This window comes from Phocoena sinus, chromosome 14 (genome assembly GCF_008692025.1).
Source record: "Phocoena sinus isolate mPhoSin1 chromosome 14, mPhoSin1.pri, whole genome shotgun sequence".
In the NCBI taxonomy this organism is placed as follows: domain Eukaryota; kingdom Metazoa; phylum Chordata; class Mammalia; order Artiodactyla; family Phocoenidae; genus Phocoena; species Phocoena sinus.
This window is the reverse complement of record NC_045776.1, coordinates 65,451,285-65,463,388: the sequence shown is the minus strand read 5'-3', so window position 1 is coordinate 65,463,388 and position 12,104 is coordinate 65,451,285. Positions and strand designations below refer to the sequence as shown.

At 54.9% G+C, this 12,104-nt stretch overlaps 1 protein-coding gene across 6 annotated transcripts in view; it reads left to right on the top strand.

Moving 5' to 3' along the window:
- DEPDC5 (DEP domain containing 5, GATOR1 subcomplex subunit) overlaps nt 1-6,445 on the top strand; it is a 92,907-nt gene extending 86,462 nt beyond the window's left edge. For 4 of the 6 annotated variants that reach the window (XM_032602790.1, XM_032602792.1, XM_032602789.1 and 1 more), the window contains 4 exons: nt 426-597; nt 3,367-3,427; nt 5,394-5,476; nt 5,624-6,445. In XM_032602790.1, coding sequence (XP_032458681.1) covers nt 426-597; nt 3,367-3,427; nt 5,394-5,476; nt 5,624-5,916 — 609 coding nt within the window. In that variant the 3' untranslated portion in view covers nt 5,917-6,445. The remainder of the gene's footprint in view (nt 1-425; nt 598-3,366; nt 3,428-5,393; nt 5,477-5,623) is intronic. The other 2 variants (XM_032602793.1, XM_032602791.1) reach the window with 1 other exon arrangement.
- The last annotated feature ends 5,659 nt before the right edge of the window (nt 6,446-12,104 follow it).

Genomic DNA, 12,104 nt, shown 5'->3' with positions numbered 1-12,104 from the left:
GTCCCTCTCAGCCAGCCTGAGTGCATTGTTTTCCTATTTGATACCTTGGACTTAGTAAATTTTTGATAAAGGACAAAATTAGAAGGACTTAACCTATATGTTGTGACTTTCCTCCAACATCCTATGGAGCAAGAAGAGGCAGGACATAGGTCTCTCTAGCCTGTTCCTCCCGAAAGAGCCCCTGAAGTTGCAGAAGCTCAGGCTGTGAGGAGCCATGCGCTTACCTCCCGGTCTTCCAAGGATTCACAGGAGGTTCAACGGTGTTTCTTCCTCCCAGGGCGGGTCTGGAGCCGGTGGACATTAATCAGTGAACCTGTGGATCAATACGCAGGCCATCACTCGGGTGGCTTCGCTTCTCAGGAAGTTACTTCCCTTGTCAGAATGAACTTGGAGGTGACGCTGTGTGTTTCTGTGCTTCCCACCAGGTCCAAGGTTGGCATCGCAAGGCCACGTCCTGTGGCTTTTTGTTGGTGCCGGTTTTGGAGGGTCCCTTTGCGCTGCCCAGTTACCTGTATGGCGACCCGCTCCGGGCCCAGCTCTTCATCCCGCTCAACATCAGCTGCCTGCTCAAGGAGGGCAGCGAGCACCTGTTTGACAGTAAGAGACACCCCTCTCCGGAGGGCCTGTTACCCGCGTAGACCCTTCCGCCAGGGTCGCCTCTCTAGGCGCCTGGAGGCCAGCTTTTTTTTTTTTTTTTTTCAATTTGGTAAAATGGAGGCCAGCTTTTCACGGGCTAGTGAAAAGAAGGAGCCTTGTAGACAGGGGGCTAGAGGGTTTTGTTTGTTTTTTATAAATTTATTTATTTATTGGCCGCGTTGGGTCTTCGTTGCTGCGCGCGGGCTTTCTCCAGTTGTGGCGAGCGGGGGCTACTCTTCGTTGCAGTGTGCGGGCTTCTCATTGCGGTGGCCCCTCCTTGTTGCGGAGCACAGGCTCTAGGCACGCCGGCTGCAGTAGTTGTGTCACTCAGGCTCAGTAGTTGTTGCTCGTGGGCTCCAGAGTGCGGGCTTAGTATTTGTGGCACACAGGCCTAGTTTCTCCGTGGCATGTGGGATCCTCCTGGACCAGGGCTTGAACCCGTGTCCCATGCACTGGAAGGCGGATTCCCAACCACTGCTCCACCAGGGAAGTGCTGGGGCCAGAGCTTTAATCCTGATTCTTTACTTAGTGGCTGAGCAACCCTGGGCAAGTCACTTAATGTCTCTGAGCCTCAAATGCCTTATTCCTGAAATGGGGGCGACCAGAGCTGCCTCACTAGCTCAAGAAGACCCTCGTAAGGCCTGGAGGGGACGGTGGGTGGGAGAGGGCGCTGTGCTCTGTAAATCTCAAGCAGCACCAGGCTTCTCCCTACATCCTCCTCTCTCCGCTCCAGCCTTACTGGTTTGGGCGGCAGGAATCTGATCCTCACTGGAGGCTTGGATCTGCTGCTCCACGAATAAAGGCCAGAAATGGGAGGCATTGAAAGCAAAAACAGGACACAGTGTGCTGTTGTGCAAAGCTGAGATGCGTCAGCACCTGGAGGACGCGGGACCCCCTCAGAGTGCTTCCCCAGAATGGAGACCATGGGGCCGACCCCACCCGCTGCTCCACCCTCGTCCACCAGACTCTGAGGGCAGGTGTAGACAGATGGAGGGATGAGCTGACTTCACACAGCACGGACTTTTCATCACCAAGCACTCATTTCAATGAGCATGTAATTAGCTCCTACAAAGCACCCCATGAGCTCATGGATGATCTTTTTATAACAAAAAGCTAGAGTCGCTGCTGGTGTGTCAGAGCCCTGTAGACTCTCAGGCGTAGAAATTATCAGTGTGGAGAAAAAAACTTTTGAGGCGAAGGAGATGATTTTTCCTGTGTTCTTATGAGTCTGTGCTGTGTTTGGTGGCAGAGAAACGGCCCCCCCACCCCCGGGGTGCAAAGAGCTTTTGTTCCAAAGGCCCACCTGTACATTCTTTATATCTTGGAAGACATTTGTGTATAGACACAGTGTTTTAAGTGATAGTTGGGGTTCCAGGTGAGCCCCACGGCCCCTGGCGGCTGAAGATCCTGGGATCTTTAGGGTTTACAAAGCACCCCCCAACCCCCCGCACACACACGTTCTCATTTACCCTCACGATGTGGCCGAGGGGGGACTGTTTTTTGCCGTCCTGAAATGGCAGGTGATTATGTCTGCATCTGATGACTTTAAGCCAGGCACCGCCTCCTACTGCTGTTTTTAATATGTTGAGGGGAAGGTTAGATCTCCCCCCATACCACCCAAAGACTCTTCTGGGGTTTTCCACCTTCGCTGTAACAGCACAGGGGTGCTCGCAGGGCTGGCACTGGAGGACATTTCTGTGTGAACCGATGGTTTTCCCTGCCAGTCGTAACCCAGTCTTCGAGAACAGCATCCTCTGTTGGTTGCCATGGTTACAGCTGAACGAAAAGAGTCCTAGTTGAAAGGAATAAGGACTTGAATCTAAAAATCAATTTTCTTGCTTCTGTGCCACCTCTCTTCCTGTTATCTCCCATTCTGATAACAGGGAATTCAAAATCTTAAAAATCTGACAAGAATACGCTGTCTGTTTTTATCTGTTAAAGCCAAAGTCTTTTCTCTTTTCTGCTCTTTGGTTACCCAGAATCCTCAAATCTAACCTAGATATAAAATTCCAAATACGGAAAGAGCAACAAAGCCCCTGCAGGCACCCCTGGCCTCTGGGACGAGGTCTCGTGTGGTTGCTGCCCCAGCCCTCCACACCTTGATCCCAAGAGCAGCCCCGGCCTGTTGCCTCTGCTGTGTGACAGCTGCCTCAGCCCTGCCACCTGCTCACCCTGCTCCTGTCCTCACACCAGCCAGGCTGGAGCACGAAGTGGGCGGTGGGGGCGGGCATTCACCTGCTCTGCCCCCTCCCCTCCCCTCCCCTCCCCAGCTGATCACGTTTCCAAAAATCATTTTATATTGATTTGCTTCAATTTCCCCACCCCTAAAATGGAAGATTGGGATTTTTTTTTTTCTCCTTAGAAGTAAATGACATTCATTTCAAGCTTATCTTTTGGTTGTATTTTAATATCCTGCTCCTTTCCGCTTTTGGCACAGACGGTCATTAGAATGAGTCTTATACCAAGTTCTAGTAGCTCACACTGGTCGCTGAGGACTCATATTCCTCTCCTTTCTAGACCCTGATGAAGCTTGAGGGCTGTCACTATCTTTAGGATAGCCCTCCTTGGGGTGGAGGCTGGTCTTTCTGAAAGCAGGTGGTGTGAAAAAGCAGAGCTCAGGCTCAAGGGGGGGAGCATTGCCAAGAGTAGTGAAGGATACCCAAGGCTGGACCCAGGGAGATTTGCAAATCTTGGAATCACAACTCGGCATTTACTCTTTTTTCCTTTTAGGCTTTGAACCAGAAACATACTGGGACCGAATGCACCTTTTCCAGGAAGCCATTGCACACAGGTTTGTCCCATAGCAAGAGGGAAGCATGGGGAGGCATCAGTGTTTGTCTCAAATAGCAGTTACCACAGCGAAGCCCAGTTCATTCCCTTTCTGGGGAGATGGACCCAGTCCACCAGTGACAGATTCACTGCTTATCTCTGACTAGTCCCTCTGCCTTGGTTTCAGAGATGAGCACCACCTGTCCAGTTCCTGGAGCTGTAGTTTTTCAGACTTGCTTCCCTCTTCTTCCAGTTTGTAGGAGAGCAGAGAGCTCTCTCCTCAGCCTCCTACAAGACCTGGAGCCAAACTCTCCAAGAAATGAAAAACTGTAGAATCTGTCAGGAGCCTCTTGACACATATTGAGAAGACAATGAATGGTTAAAAAGCAATAGATACGTTCAGTAGATATTTACTGGTACCTAATATGTATACCAGGGAAAGCCTTTCCTAGGCTTAGCTGTATCCCCCAGGCCGGTCCAGCTGTGTCTCTAGAACATCACTAACTCAGTGTCCGGTTGCTGCCTTGTGTTATTCATAGAAAATCAGAGCCTCCTGTGCCTGCTTCAGTGTCATATCATCTTGTTCAGGCGCCTTCAGCTGTCCCCGCCCCACCTGGCACACCCCTCTCCGTGCACAGCCCCCCACCAACCGCAGGATAAAGTCCGGACTCTTCAGCCTCCCCCACCCAAGCCGGCCCAGGCCTGCCTTAGACCTTACTCAGCCCTTTTCTTCGATGCTTGGTAAAGGCTGTGAAATGAATGCCAGGGGACCTGACTTCCTCTGTCCAGGAGGAGGGGGTGCGATTCGGGGTGGTCAATGAAGAGGTCGGTGGGAAAGGACTTTGATGTGGGAAGCGGACAGGCCTGGTTCACCTCGGCCTCCACCGGCATCTGGCTGAGGAACCGTGAGGTGCTTTGCCTTCGAGTTCTCCCCCTTCACAGGGTTTGTTGGGAGGGTTCCCTGACGTTCCCAACACCTAGTAGGGCCCCAGGAGATGGTAGTTATTATGAGGAAGACGAGTTTGTCAGCAGGTCCTGCTGATCCACGCTGAGTAAATAGAGAGCCTTGATCGGAAAGTAGAGAGGAAGAAGGGCAGACTCCAGAGCCGTTCCTGCATGTGCTAGAACCAGCTGACAGTGATGAGCTGGCAGTGCCCATCAGCTGATCTGTTTATGCGTCTGACTTCACATGTTCTTCAGTAAATAATTATCAAGTGCCCGTGTAAAGCCAGCAGCTTCTGTAGAGAATGCAACACAGCACCTCCCTGGAGCTCAGTCCAGGAAGGGAGACAGGGTTTTCCCTGCTATAGTTCTGCCTCATCACAGGCTTCATTACATAAACCCCTCAGACTCAGGGCAGGGGCCATATCTGCCAATGCATCCTTTACAGCACTTAGCGGGTAAAGTGTAATAAATGCACTTTGTGGAAATTAAAAAACCAGGAATAGAACAAGCCATGGATGAAAAATGGTCCCTCCTGCCTGTTTCCAGAACACAGCGAGGCAGGGCTCCAGCTTTCCTCGCCTTAAGGAAGGGACTCCAGTTATGATATTTCTCAATGCAAAGCCTTTATTGAGAACTACTGTGTGCTTAGTGTGGGAGAACAGAGGAAGGGGAGAGGGGCCCGGCTCAGCAGAGTTAAGATAAGGGCCTTCCCCGGGGGAGCTGACAGTCTTGGGGGTGGGCGTGGGGGGGAGAGCTGATGCGATGGAGTGGGGGGTGGCTGGGTGGAGATGAAGGCTGGATGAGGGAGAGCTGGGCAGGTGAGAGGCTCTCAGCACCCAGAGAGGAAAAGGGGCCGGGATGGTGGGAAGTGGTGAGGACAGTGAGGAGCAGCCTGAATGTTCCACCTGAAAGAGACTTTCCAGATCCCTTGGCTGTCGGACAGTCGTGTTAGCCTCGCTCCCGCAAGCACGCCCCTCGCCCCCCCGCCGTGTCCCTGTAGCCCAGGGGGCCCTCATCGGCCTGTCTCCCTGTCCTTCCCTTAGGTTTGGGTTTGTTCAAGATAAATATTCTGCCTCTGCTTTCAACTTCCCTGCTGAGACCAAGCCTCAGTACATCCATGTCACAGGTGAGGCGCTCCAGGCGCAGTGTGGACGGGGCGGGGTCTGGGGCGGCCGAGGTAGGACCGGGAGCCCCGGAGTGGGGGGCGGGGGGCTGGCCTGGGCACCCTCCCTCCCTCCTTCCCGGAGCTGTGACCTGGCCCCTGTCCCCACAGGCACGGTGTTCCTGCAGCTGCCCTACTCCAAGCGCAAGTTCTCAGGGCAGCCACGGCGGCGCCGCAACTCCACCAGCTCCGCCAGCCAGAGCCTGTTCTGCGAGGAGAGGGTGGGCTACAGCTGGGCCTACAACACCATGCTGACCAAGACCTGGCGCTCCAGCGCCACCGGCGACGAGAGGTTCGCTGACCGGCTGCTGAAGGACTTCACGGACTTCTGCGTCAACCGTGACAACCGGCTGGTGACCTTCTGGACGAGCTGCCTGGAGAAGATGCACGCCAGCGCCCCGTGATGGGCGGGGGGGCGAGGGGCCGGGGGATACTGTCCTGCTGCTGATGGTACTCGGTGGGGTCAGGCAGGCTGGGGTGGTGGGGGCTGTGGGTGCTGCTTGGCCCCCGCCAGTCTCTATCCGCTCCAGGAGGAAGACTGCAGAAGCCTCTGGCACCCGGGAGCAGGTGGGAGGGCGCCCCTGTGCACGTCCTCAGCAACAGAGTGGCTCCCGTGAGCGTCCTTTCCTCCACCGCCCGCAGGTACTTCCCGCCCAGGAGGAGTGTGCAAAGGATGTAAGATAACTTTGTGAAATAATGTACCATAGGCTCACACCAACTGTATATACCTGTACAGAGCAGTAACAGGAATAAACTGGCCCGTGTGGCATCTCTGTCCCCAGCCTGGTACCGGGCAGCAGCAATCCTGTCTTCGGCTGGGCAGTCGTGCCCTGTCGCTGGGGCCTGGGAGGCCGATGAGGCGGCCACAGATGCTGGGGAGGACTCCAGAATTCACTTGGGGGTCTGGCTGTGAGTTTACTGAAAGGTTTCTCTTCACGGGCCCTCGGGCAGGAGAGGAGAGTTCCGGGCAGGCCTCATGAGCAGACAGGACGAGGTGCTGGGATCCTGCGGGCCTGGTTGTGGGAGGCGAGTCTTGCTAAGTAGGTGAGCCTGGCATGACGCACAAATGTCGTGGCATTCCGAAAAAAATCCAAGGAAGCCTCTGTTGACTCTGGCTGAGGTTAGGACCCACTGCTCCATGGGATAAGACTCAGCATGGTCCTCAACCTCAGCCCCGCCCTCACTGGCCAGGGGGTAGAGGGTGGGGGGACCTGACAGCTCCCACCACTTCCCCGCCCGCGACTTGCCCTCCACCCCGAGTTAATCACAAGCCCTATTGATCTACCACCTCAATGGCCTGCTAGTCCGTACCCCTCTCCCAGGAGCCCTGCAGCCGCTCTCAGCCTGGCCCTCACCTCTTCCTCCTCCTGCATGGCTAGGAGCACCTCCCACCTCGTCTCTGCTTTCCCTCCAGGCCCTTCTCCACTCGGCAGTCACCACTCTGATTGTTCCCCCCACCTATTTAGACCTCTTTGGTGACTTGAACTTCAAAACTCTTAGACATAGCTGCACAATCTGGTCCCAGGCTTCCTCTCCAGCAACCAGGAACATCAGAAACTCTTTATGGGCTCAGACCCTTTGCACACGCTGTTCCATCTGCCTGGAACACTCCTCACTCATCCTGGCCGTCATCCATCCGCCCTCAGCTCAAAGGTCCCTTCTCCAGAGAAGCTCCGTGGGACCCCGTCATGTCTTCCCACGGCACCTTGCCCTCCTCCCACCACACGCGGCATGTGGCAGGGGGCTTGACTATTTTGTTCATCCTTTTTTCCTAAATGTTTGGCCTAATGGAAGATGCTGGAGAAGTGGTTGTTGGCCCAGCGCATGGGGTGAATGAATGAGCTCTGGGCTCGAGGGCCAGGCACTGGGTGTCCCGTCTGAATCTCTCCCTCACTCCCTGGGCTTCCAGCTTATTTAATGGAGCCTGTTTTCTCCTCTGCAAATGCAGGTGTTGATGCTGCCTGTAGAGATTTTGAAAGAATAGGTCTGTTAACGTATGTGAGACCGCACTTGCTGATTCCTGGCATGTAGCAGGTCCTCCATAAAAACCCATTTTCTTTTCCTTTTTCGCCTTCCCTTCCCTCTGCTGAATCTTTGCTCCTTTCTAAGCATCAGTGTCCTTCCCTTATAAAATGGAAGGCTGTCTCCCAGGGTGGTTGGAGGATCTAAAGACAGATGTATATGAAAGAGCTGACTTACCAGCAGGCAGTACACAAATGCAGGCTGCCCACCCTCATGTCCCCAGGCCGGGAGTCTTCATGTGCTTCTGAGCCAGCTTCCTGAGTCATTGTGTGGACACGGCAGCCGCTGGCCCATTCAGATCAGGTCACCCACCGCCGTACCTGTGATCCTTGGTGTCCTGCGTGTAAGGCCAGCAATCGCCCCTGCTTTCTGCCCTCTTCCCTCTTCCAAAGATGACCCGGGAGAAGGCTCAGAGAATGATTTGGTGGGAGAAGGGGCAGCTGACAAGTTAGAATCCCGAGTCACCCATCCTTGGGAGCTGGGCGTGAAACATGTGCCCTCGAACTGCTCCCCCTGCATCCCTCCTCCCGCTGCTCCACACCTCCTTCCACCCACTTGTCCAAGACCGAACCTGGGAGTCAAACTCAGTCCTCCTCCATCAGACTCCCACCTGTCCCTCAGGCCCGCCCACCACCTCCCTCCCTCCCCGCTGCCCAGGTGTGGAGCCCAGCCTTTGGGGAGGGCACGGTTTGATTAGACTCGGAGGACAGGTGCGGATCGCAAGGCCACCACCGGGTGTAAGGATGTGATAGCCATTAGTTGGTGGAAAGAGAAAAGCAGTGGGCTTGGGCCCAAGAGGACCTGGCTTTTAATTCCAGCCCTGCCATCTCTTAGCTGTGAGAACCAGGGGTGGTTCTGTCTCTTGAGCCTGTTTCTTCCCCTTAGGGATGGTGTGGCCTCAGCTTCCTCCCCAGCCCCCACCCGGACACACAAACCTGCGAGCTCGCCTCTGAGTGTTTCTCTTTTTCTGTGCTTGTGACACTGTCATTATTTGCTGACCCGTTTCAGCTCACTTACTGGGACTTTCTTCTGGCACATTCTTCAGCTAATGAGAGAAGAATGAGTTGGTGAGATCAAGGGAGCTGGTGCACGCTGCAGGGCCCCTCACGGGGTCCAGCATGTAGGAGGGACACAAGAACTGTGAGAAACACCTTGAAGGGATCCCCGGTCTGGCTTCCTAAATTGACTCCTGGAAGGCACTCATTCGTGTTGAGAATTGACGCCATTGAGTCCCCAACACATGCGTGACATGCCTTGGGTCACCCCACTGCGGGTGGAGATGAGGCTGGTCCCATAAGGCAAGAGCCCCAGAGCAGGAGGTTCTTGGACATCTGGTCCAACCTCTTCATTTTCTCCCAGATAAGACAGTGACCTGCCCCAGGCTCAGGGTGGGACCAGCAGGAGGACCCAGGACCTCCGGCTCCCGGCCTAGTACCTTTCTAGGCACCGGATCCAGATTTCAGCAGAGCCACTTGCCAGCATGTGACCCTGAGTGAGTTACTGCGCCTCTCAGAGCCCTGGTTTTCTCATCTGAAAAATGAGACAATAATACCCTCGTGGGGTTGTGAAAATTGCCTGAGAGAATTCGCATAAAGAGCTAAGACGGTGCCTGGAAGGTTGTGAGCCCTTCCTAAACATGAGCTGTTATGCCGATGGTGATGACTGCCTGGGACTCTGTGAACCCCAGGGGATTAGAGATGGGAATGACCACAGAGGGCAGGAATGGACGAGGCAGTCTTTAAAGAGGAAGGAGCCTTGGGCCTTGTAGGATGTGTAGGAGTCGGTGTGGTCAAGAGGCTGCACTCCTCTAACAGCTGTGGCTGTTCTGCCTTATCTGGGTCCCAAGAACTTCTGCTGGGAAGTTTCCTCTGTTGGCAGAGGTGCCGCGTTGCTAAGAGCAGGAAGAAGGGCCTCCTGGCTCCTGCCCACTGGGAACAGGGTTGTGGCCCGAGGCTGGCAGCTCTGGAGACATTTCTCAGTTCTGTGGTTGTGCTGGGGGCAGGTGGATGCACACGGGCCCCTGTACACCTGGGGCGGCGCCAGTCAGCCTCCTGGACATAGAAATGAGTCTGGGGTGAGGAATCACACATGTGTGGGATGCAGAAAACATGATGGGGAAAGAAACACATCCCTTTACCGAAGGAACGAGAAATCAGCCAAAGGGGCTTCAAAGCAGAAGGAGCTGCGTTAGTCCCACCCATGATTCCTCAAGGCTCCTGTGCCTAAGAGCTGCCTAAATCACAGATTCCACAGCCTACCCCAGAGATTCTGATTCAAGGGGTCTGGACTCTGCGCTGTAAACAGATGCTCGAGTGACTCCGGTCTTGGTGGTCCATTTGAGAAACCCTGCTGCAGAACCCCTCTCTGGGATTCTTCCCTCTTACTTTACACGCAGGCCTAACCAGCCTGGAAATCTGGTTCTCAGACCAAAGCAGAGCAGAGGTCGCCACACACCGGAAGGCAGAGAACTCAAGAGCAGGGTGAAACGACAAGTGACAGCACGATGGCAGCAGGGGTGGACAGAGAACCTCCCAGGGCACGGGACCCCTACAGGCACGGGACCCCCAAACGATGGGCCAACACTGCCAAATTCTATGTTGGAGAGTCACGGAAGCCCGTCTCCCATTTGTAGGAAGAGACCCATCAAAACAAAATGGAAACTTCAGGTATTACGAGGAACAAGTACACAATACACACCTGAGACACCACGAGGTTTTGCTAAAGTGGAAAGAGTGGGAGAGAAGACTGAATAGTTTCAGATGCATGAAATAAAAATGGTTGCCCCATTTCTCGAGCGTTCCCTGCGTTCTGGGCAGTGTAGCATACTTTACATGCCTTTCCATCTTGTAATCTTTGGCGGAGTCACACCAGATGTGGGGTAGGAGCCCCAGGTGGCGGAGCCTCAGGCCACAGAGCCGACAGCGGCTGGAATCAGGTCTGTGGGGCCCCAGAACCCAGCCCTGCCCACTGTGCTGTCCCCCTCCCCTCCGGCTGCAGCTGGGACAGTGAGGTGTCACCCTCTGCTCCGTCCTGGGGGCCCCTCTCTCCCTTTTGGCTGACTATGCTCCGTGTGTGGTGTGGCCCTGCTGGGGTGCAGGTGTGGGCATGGCCTCAAGGCTCTGGTAGGAAGGGGGCAGGGTCTTTCCTCTCCCCCCAGGCTCCTCCCCTCTGGCCCCTGACTTCAGCCTGCAAGTGCTCCAGGCAGCTCCTGGCCTTCACACTGGCCCCAAGCCTGGCCTGGAATGTGTGGGTACCATGAACTCAGTCACACCAGCCTTTAAATTTGACCTCCACCCGCTTCTCTGGCTGCAGCAAGACCCATCTGTTTCTCAGGGAATCACGACACTGTCCTTCCAAGAAGGTGCCCTCTTCCCCCATGAGGGTGAGGGGAGGCCCCTTGCTCTCTGAGTGCTGTCTCCCTTGGCAGTGAGTCTGGGTGAAACCTGGGAGCCCACAAGATTCCAGACTTCTCCTTCTCAACTGACGGGAAGCTGAGTTCCCAGAGGGCTGGCGTCCCTGTCGATCCCTCGGCAGCTTGTGGCGGCCGTGACTGGAATGGAGTCTCACGTACCAGGTTGCTTATCCAGGCTCCATTCCCGTCCCCCTGCCCCCCATCCCTGTTCATCCTCAAATGTCTCTTACGCAGCAGAAAATTTTATTTTTAAGCCCGTGGCATCCCAGGAGAGAAACGTTTCCCTAGTGCCTTTGATGTTCATCCAACCCTAGTGGTTCACATCCTGGGTCCTCCTCCTACCCATGATGAGAGCTCTGGGAGGCGTGATCAGCTGCTGTCTTGGGGATGGGTCCCCTTTTCAAGGTGTCATGTCCTGCCTTTCCTCAAGCCCTGTGTCCTCAGAACCTGAGCTGACACAAGCTCAAGGGGGTGGGCAGGGCTCTGCCAGAGGCAAGCCCGAGAAACATTTGTCCAGCCCCTGGCTACAGCGCTGGAGGAGAATCAGGAGAGGCCACGGCCTCTCAGCTGGGGGCAATTTTGACCCCCAAGGGACATGTGGGGACAGTTGGTTGTCACACTGCGGGAGGTGCTACCTGCATCCAGTGGCTGCTTCTGGACACCGTATGATGCACGGGACAGCTCCTGCCACAAAGAATTATTCAGTCCCAAATGTCAGTAGTGTTGATGTTGAGAAGCCCTGAACTAGATTCTGATGGGGAAAGCGGTCCAGATGGGGGGCCCCTCCCTCCTGTGACTTTGGAGGAAGAGGGCCTGCCACTTGCCCCTGATGGTGGAGATCTGAATCCTTTCTTGATGGCATCCCCATCCCCAATGTCCTGTAGCAATTTCTCTTGCTGGGTTCCAAGACCAGAGTGGCTAAGAGACCTGCTTAGAGGCACATAGCAGGTTATCGACAGAACCAGGGTCAGAATCCTGGTCGTATTTAGTACCCACGTGCTACGATGCGGCTCTTGTGTTTCCCTTCCCTTGTACACGTGGCTTGCCTCTCCAGCTGTATCTAAGCTCCCCAAGAGCAGAGAGCACATCTTGCTCATCTTGTATCCTCCACTGCGGGTCTCCGGCCCACAAAGGTGCTCATTTAGAATCGGTTGAATT